The 8606-nt window shown below is 42.1% G+C and overlaps 1 protein-coding gene across 1 annotated transcript; it reads right to left on the reverse strand.

Annotated features, from left to right (window-relative positions):
- Positions 1-6442: 6442 nt before the first annotated feature.
- lratd2b (LRAT domain containing 2b) lies at positions 6443-8335 on the reverse strand. The gene is made up of 2 exons (XM_054781718.1): positions 8179-8335; positions 6443-7967 (listed from the first exon to the last, which is right to left on the reverse strand). The coding sequence occupies exon 2, from the start codon at positions 7866-7868 to the stop codon at positions 7044-7046; it is 825 nt and encodes a 274-aa protein (XP_054637693.1). The 5' UTR covers positions 7869-7967; positions 8179-8335; the 3' UTR covers positions 6443-7043.
- Between the last annotated feature and the right edge of the window lie 271 nt (positions 8336-8606).

Raw genomic sequence — 8606 nt, forward strand, 5'->3', positions numbered from 1 at the left:
ATTTTTCCACTTATTTTGCCGATCCCTGAGCTGCAATCTCTAATTGCTACTAAACGGTGCACATTGTAACTGAAGATGCAGGAGCATAAGTGGTGAGAGGAATGAGAGGAATGCCCGCTGTAAATGACCAAAGTGACAAACTAAGTACATGAAGGCAACACTTCTCAGAACATATACGATGTTTCCCACGCGACAGAATCTATTTGGGCAGCGGGTTGCGAGGGTGGTTGACGGTGTCTTTGTTTAACTTGCACAATTGGCAGTGACGTATGTGCATGTCATTTCTATGGATGCTGTGGGAGACAAAAAGTGAGCAAAAAACATGAAATTGCTTTTTTGAAAATAATACCGCCGAGGGGCTTTAAAGGGATTGTTTGGATTTTTTAACGTGAAGTTGTATGACATCTCCAGCAGCGGTGTAGTGCGTTAACAGTGACTTTTCCCCCACTTCGTCCCGTGAGCCGAGTTCTGGTCGGTTTTAGGTGTTGAGGGAAATGTACGCGAACGGAGAGAAAGTAACACCGATCAATTGTGGGGTCCGACTCTTTTGTGGAAAACTGTTTTGTGATGCAAATGTGTTACCTTTTGAATGCATATTGAGAAGCACTTTACTTCCGTGACCCCACCAACTAGCCGGAACTACTTTACTCAATCTAATTAAGAATCTAATTCAGACTAAAACAGTAATATGTGTATAACAAGTATGCCAAGCATACAAAATGAAACCATTGTACAGTTGAAAACTTGCAATGTGAAGCACAACAAGTGTAAAAAAAAAACCAAACAAATGTGCGGTGGAAAGAACAGCAGCCTTGAAACTAGGACATGGAACTTTGTGCCTTTGTGCGACTGCACAAACAAATGGTCATCCCACGTTGGGACAAGAAAGAATCACACTGAAGCGCCGGTCTAAAATGAATGGCAAACATACACCAGTCCAAGTCAAACTCGCGCATGAATTATTAACCCTTTGCAGGAAACTGGAACACTTTTTCACAGTTCATCGCCTTTTGAAAGTCCTCGGTGTAAGAGGCGAAGAAAATGAGAAGGAAATAAGAATATACACTGGAAGTTCTACAACGTAAGTGGACCAACTTCTTTCTCCATAAGAGTAGCAATGTAACAAAATGACAGGTACATCTGCAATGCAACTCATTATTCCTGAGTACTTTGGCTTCTTCCTGTCCTCCGTTTAACTTACTGTTTTTTTCCCAATTCCTTACACACTAAACTAGCTTGCATAGCACAATTACTTGAAGTGACACAGAGAGCAAAACCCCTTCTCAAGTCCAAAAAGTCCAAAAAATCTAAACACGTTTTCTATTTTACACATGTTGTCAGTTAAAATGGCACTTTTTAAATGCACTGAACACTGTTCTCTGCATGAGACACAACTATTTCATATAAATTCACACGTTTTACATTTCAAAATGACAATACATGAGCTAATTGGCTAATACTGTATATGTACCACTATGCCAAACACCTCATTGCTTCATTGTTAGCACTTCTATCAGGAAGAAAGCACGATGAAAAGACCACAGGTGAGTTTTTTGGGGCATGACCGTGGAAGGTGTATGCCTGGCAGCCCTTTGTATGCATGTGTGTCGTTCAGGCTATGTAAGAGGCGTGTGATGAGATTGATTTGGGCGCCATTCAGGGATGGATACGGCACTCAAGGCACTTCTTTTCCTCCATGTTTGGCCAAGGAAGATACTGCCTGTGTCCTGCTGATCAAAATTTTAATCCAGTTGAAAAATTGCAAGAATTTGATTTTTACACTGCTGGATCTGCGACCCTAGTGAGGACAAGCAGCGTAGAAAATGGATGGATGGACACTGGTGGATCTAAGTAGAGCTTCACGATGCAAAAACACGAAATGGGTGTAAGACAAAATAAAAAATAAGTAAGCCATTTTTTGCAAACAACCAAAAGTTTAAGACCACAGCCTTTTAAAAGGCAAAATCTTGGCAAAAATGTGGATTCAATGTAATTTTCTTTCAGGTCTTCCCAGGTATTCACACTGTCATGATCTCTTGATGGGCAAAAAAGCTTTCTTTGTTTGAACATTATTGTGCTCTTTTTTGAAAATGTGTATTTGATGGGAGGGTTTATGGTCTTAACCTTTTGATCAGCGGATGAACAACCTAGTTCAGTTTCATGGTTGTTTGCAATACATCAGGAGCGTATCTGCTGTGCATGTGTTGCACTGACAAAGAATGCTAATGATGACAATGCTTTTCATTATGCCCAACCGTGGACAGTTGGACAAAAATCTGATAATATGACGTTTTTTCTTGCGAGAGCTACTTTTAGAAAATGAAAATGGAGCTACTCATGGAGCTACTCATTTTTGTAGAAATGATTTTCATACCTAATTTCAACCCAAACAAATCAAATATGCTTGTTTTACCAAAACATTCACAAAATGCTGGTATCCACAACTCACATTTTATGTTTCAGAATACATTTCTTTCTAGTGTTCTCACATTATTAACTGAAAACCTGAATGAAAAGCAGGCCTGCGGGCGCCTCATGTGGTCGTGGGGGGCTACCTGGTGCCCGCAATTCTGTTCTTGTTGTCAAGGAAACGCCACAATATTCCCAAACTCTGGTCACCAGTGTATATATATATATATATAGCCTACACATTCTTTTTACTTTCATTATTTACAAATCTGGACAAATCAGAGGTTGAATGGATTGTGTTTGACCTTCTGTGTCCACTGAATAAGAGTTTGTTTTGTTTTTTTATGTTTCCTCTAAGCTCTTTCGACACACACACACACACACACACACACACACACAGTGACAACCACAATCCCTTTACTGCTCTGGGTGTGAAGATTTATTCACATTGTTGTCAGCTCCTAACACTACTCCCGTGTGTATGCTGGGACTTTTTAATTGAAACACATTTAATGTGAAAGCGCTTACCTGATTTAGCATCTTATAACACACACTTTCCCATAACCCTTGTGGTTGTCAATTGATACAAAGCAACACTATAAAACACCAGGAAATACCATCCATCCATTTTCCACCGCTTATCCGGGTCCGGGTCACGGGGGCAGCGGTCTCAGTAGGGAAGCCCAGACTTCTTCCAGCTCCACCGAGAGGACACAAAGGCGTTCCCAGGCCAGCCGTGAGACATAATCTCTCCAGCGTGTGCTAGGTTTGCGCCGGGGCCTTCTCCCAACTGGGCATGCCCAGAACACCTCACCAGGGAGTCATCCGGACTACAGTAGATGCCCGACCCAGAAATACATTATAATTTATATAATAGTCAAGCTAAAAATCTTATTTTCAGGTCTTTATCCCACGTGAACATGCCTTGCAACCGTTTGACGTGATGAATACATATTTTCATGCTTCCTGATATCTCATTTGGATCTCCAGTTTGGACCTCCCTGGCTTCTCTGTTTGTGTGTGGAAAGAAGTTTTCATAGATAAAGACAATTAGTACACACTTGGGTGGGTTTGATTTGACGTCTCTCCAAAATTGACAGTTTTGCCTGGAGGAGGTGGGCTTTGCTCCAATCCCCCCCACAGGAACCAAGCAAGACTCAGCGGGCAAGAGTCTGACAAGAATGAGCCAACATGTCAACCTAAAAGCTTCGCCCAGTGGAACAATTGCAGGAAGAGGTGGGGAGGGGGGCTCATATCTCTCTCCCAAGTCAATGTGGTGTTCCTTTCAGGCCGCAGCATTTCATTATTATGCTATAGCCTTCATTTTTTCCGCAACAATCCATCTCAGCAACTACAATGCTCGCGGACTAGCTATTTAGCTACATGTCTACTAGTAGTGAACAATGGCAGCTGGAGCAACATCCAGATCGTTGTTGGAGCTGGAACTAATCGATGTGGAACACAGTCACTTTTATGATGCATGTGGCTCTGAAACCGCTCATATCTGTATCATATTCATATAACCGCTCATATTTGCTTATTGCAGATTCCTTTGCTCAGACGCTCCTCAATTTGTTTTTGTTTTGGTGGACTTTTGGCTCTTTTGCGGGAGGGCAGAAACCGGAATGATGTGTGCCGTTGACGCGAGGTTTGAATTTTCTGGAGGTGCATGTCAGGCCCCACCGGAGGGTTCGGAGGGGGAGGAGCTAGCCAGTGTCGCTTACACTGAAGCATAATGAAGTGCTTCTCAAATAGGGGGGCGCGGTGAGGTTAGCAGGTCTGTTAGTGTCTTCATTCATGCTTGAACAATGCTGGTGCCAGCAACTCATACAGCGGTTTGTACAGATAAATACATTTAAAAAAAACAAAGTTCTCAATAGTACTTGTATTTCAAATCTGGCACGTGTGAAGAAATGCCTGTCCCCTAGCAGGGACATGAAAGAAAATAACTGAGAACCACTGCTTTAGTGATAATGTGGCCAATTAGCAGTAATGCTATAATGATTGACATCTACTTCATCCACTGATGCAACAAGAGTCACTGAATAGCCGGCCAATCACAGTGCAGGAAGGTGGGACATACACAGAATACCTCTGTTAACAATAAAAACAAAAAAAAACAAAAAAACTCAATTTTAATTATGTAAGACTCTGCTGTACTTGTCACACAAGTGTAAAAAGAAGTTAACCACTGTAAAAATTAAAAGCAATAAAACTCTCAAACCTTTGATTCCAGTGTTCACTCGTTTGTTGCATTTAATTGTTTCCAGACCCAACCGCGGTTATTTAATTACCGCCAAGTGGGATTCAACGTTAATAAATTGAATATTTACATAGAACACAGAAAACATGTTTATGACTTTCTAAATACTTTTTTCGTACCATTATTAAAGTCATGTAGACATGAAATAACCCCCTATAGTCACCTTTACGCTCATATTATTCTTTGTTTACACCACATTGCAAATGCAGGGTACGAGATTACTGCAGGGACACAAGAAAACGGCAATGGCTGCATAGCATGCTAGCAAGCTAACTACTTAGCCTCCAATTCATTTGTTCTGAACTTAAGTGATTCAAACGGTGTGGGGATGAAAGACTAAATAAGGTAGCCAAAAACTTACCACTTCCACACAGAAAGGAGGAGAACTCATCACTCTATCATGTAGGACACGCCGTGGCTGACAACATTCAGTGTAACAGTATTGTGTAATGTCATGTCTAATCAATGTTTTGTGTCATTACTGACACCTAGTGGTCAGAATACTACATATAACTTGTATTTCATTATTTTACATTATTTTACCAATAATGGGCCATAGTTAACAACAAAATAGTGATTTTTTTTTTTAAAACCCGCAGTATAGAGTGAGGGAACGCTATTTGAACTGCATTGTAGCGAGGGACGACTGTATCCTTCTTCTCGTCTCAAGTTCTTCCAATCATCTCTTAGCAACCATTGTTGAGGCTCTTCTTTAGTTATAAAAAAAGCCGATGAAAAAGCGAAGCACGCAAGCAGAATCAATATTTTGATACCTTTGCGAGGTTTGCTGAAGTTGTAGCTTTGTGCAACTTTAGTGGCCTATTTTCCAGATTCCAAATGAGACGGCTTCAGAGGACATACTCTATTCACTTGGGGTGACAACATGATTGTGCTTGAGCTTAATGAAAAAGGTCACTTCGTATTGTCAAGCGCATCCATTCCTCAGCCAGCTGTTTTAACATTGTGTGCTTCACCCCATGCTATCCCCGTTCTGTTGCTGTTACAAAAATACGACTGTTTATCATAAATATGCATCACACACGCAATTCCTATTTGAGCAGTGACAGACCAGAGAGAATTGCATCCATGCTAATGTGTCCAGCAGCTCTTCCGCTTGTTGCTACTCGCTCTCGCCATGATCCTACTTCAGCTCTTTTGGGACACGACCTGAACAAAAAAGCGAAGGGAAACACAACAGGCATGAAATCATGCAAACATTCTCATGAGAGAGACAAGGGTGTGGGGGCAGGGAGGGGGATCTTTTTCTTCAAGACCGTAACATTTCCAAATAAAAACAGGTGGATATCATTTTTGTGGCCATTTCCCACCTGAATTCTAACAGCAGCACAGTTCTTCCACATATCATTTCAATTGAAGTGATTATGTTTTAAATAAAGATGTGATGACTGTGTGATGGGTTTTTCTTATTTACGAGTGTTGTCAAATAAAACCTGTGTGTATGACTGAACTGTAATGAACTCTGCAGTTCCAAGGGAGGGAATGAAAGCCAAATAAGGGTGAATAACATTTCAAGCCTGTGGCAACTCACAAAGAAATGACATATCTTCAGTCAGCACAGGTGTTAAGTAATGGAAAACCTGTCCAGCACAGGTGGAACACAACTTGCCACAAAATTTTAAAAGCATCTATTTAGGTATTTTATTTGTCTTGCTGTTCACAGACAAAAGAATTAAGACCCAATTGTAAAATAGAATATATTTTTCCTTCATAATTATTGTAAATTAAAACCATGCAGTAAAGACAAGGAAAAAATGTCATATTTATTTATTTCCATTTTCCTTTCTACGTTTTTTCTCAAAACATAAACAGATGAATCAATAAGTGTCCACACAGACTTAAAGCTGTGTAATGATTCGATGAAGTGTGCTGATTTTTTAAATGCAGTGCCACAAGACTGAGTAATAGTCACTGAAACAAAAATGAAAAGGGCGATTATTTTTATGTGAAGTTCATATTTTTGTGTTGACATAGAAACATAAATCAAAGCCAACTTTTTAGATATAGGCCTATATCATTAAATGTAAACACAGTGGAGAAAAATAGAATGTGGGGTTTATCACATTTTGGCTTTTGTCCCCTTTCAGGTGTATAAGCGTGTCTTTCTTTGTGTATATTGACTGAGGACCTGTGGTGGATGAAGCTTATACATGTAAATAACTGATGAAAGATGCTAAGTGGTAATAAAATAACACGTAAGTCTGTCATAAATGTTGAGTTAGGGCCAATGCACTTGTATGAATGTAAACAAATGTCCTGTGTACTGGTTTAATGGGGAGGAAAAGATGCTCATGAGTGTTCAGCCCCTCCCAGGCCAAAGGCATTCTGACACAGGAGCGCCTGCTGTGCAGTATCAGGTGCTAAAAGCATGGTCTTTATATTCCTGTGGTGCGTTCAGGTGACTGGCCAGTTCTTGCGTCACAGCATCTTTTCCTATCTGGTCGTTCCTCCTCCTCTCCATGATCACGTCCTCCAGGCTCTGGAACTCCAACACGTGTGTCTTCTTGTCGGAAAAGTGTAATTTTAATCTGTACGGTTGTTTTCCAATTCTAATCTCCCCTCCGATTTTAAATTCACGTTTTCCAAAGCGGCACCAGGCTGCGAAGCACTCAGAGTTCCTCCAGTAGAGTTCTCTGTCCCTGGAGCCGACGTGGTCCACGGCGTTGCGCACGATCACCTCCGGCTGGAGCGCACGGTACCGGTAAAGAGTGTTAACGATACGGCCCTTCTTGCCCTGACTCACGTCAGTGAGAAAGCTGTTCTTGATCTCGGCGCGATGTAAGTGGACCACCTGGAAGTCCCCCACATACACGGCCCAGTGTGGGTACTGTCCTGTGGCTACAAACTCCAGCAGGTCTCCCGGTTTGCAGTTGTTCAGCAGACTCTCCGCGGTGTGGGTCGCGGTTCCGGTACTTCTCTCGAACACACACTCCTCCCTGAAGTAAACACAACACTCCAGCTCGTCTTTGGGGTCAAAGGGCTTCTCTTCGTGCTTCACCTGGTGGTTCTCCGTGGGAAACGCGTCCGAATGGTCGTCCTCGTCGTCGTCCGCGTCATTGGAGAAAATGTACGAGACGCCGATGCGCGGTCCCTCTTCGTCCGGGTCGAACCCATTTGGGTCCGACGTCGGCACCTCCACGTAATTTAAGTGCGTTAGTTTCTCCACCTGGTTCCCCATAAAGGTGAGAGTCGTTCGCCCGATCGCGTCTGGACAGTGTCAACTAAATCCAAAGTGGTGCCAATAATCCATGTCCTGCTTAGGTGATCCTGCACCTGCCTGTGCGCACACAAACACAACCCGTTAAACACAGTTCTCAACAGGTGAGACCAGACACACCTGTTGGCTCGGTTTTGAGCAAAAATCAGCATTGAATCGTACTTGCTTTTTGCCTGAGTGACATCACACACACATACACACACACACGTCTACTGTCACATCCCAACTTGTCGCAATTCTAACTTGTGAATGAATGGATGGATGGACTCACCTCGCTCGCGCCTAAAGAAACGTCTTGACTTTTGCTTGTTTGCTCACAGCTCTTATCTCTTATCTCCTCCTGCTGGGCGGTTAGTTGAGTTTTGTTTGTGTGTGTGTGCACTGCACTACACGAGACTGTGTAGTTAGGAGCCACTGTGTTGGTTTAAAGCAAACTCAGCCTGCAATGAGCCACTACTGGGAGGTGTCATCTTTTAAAGGCACAGCGCACCTTTTTACCTTATTTGCCTGAATGGCACCATGATATTGTCTGCTTTAGGATACAACAGCACAATCTCATTAGAGACAATACAAGAAGCCTTTATAGACAATAATGCTCTATGTTGATTTACATTGTGGGAACGTCTTTACCCGAATACCGTTGTGCATCAAAAATGTTATTGTCGTATTATTACTACACCTGACACATTTAACAGTGCC

This window comes from Dunckerocampus dactyliophorus, chromosome 7 (genome assembly GCF_027744805.1).
Source record: "Dunckerocampus dactyliophorus isolate RoL2022-P2 chromosome 7, RoL_Ddac_1.1, whole genome shotgun sequence".
Classification (NCBI taxonomy): domain Eukaryota; kingdom Metazoa; phylum Chordata; class Actinopteri; order Syngnathiformes; family Syngnathidae; genus Dunckerocampus; species Dunckerocampus dactyliophorus.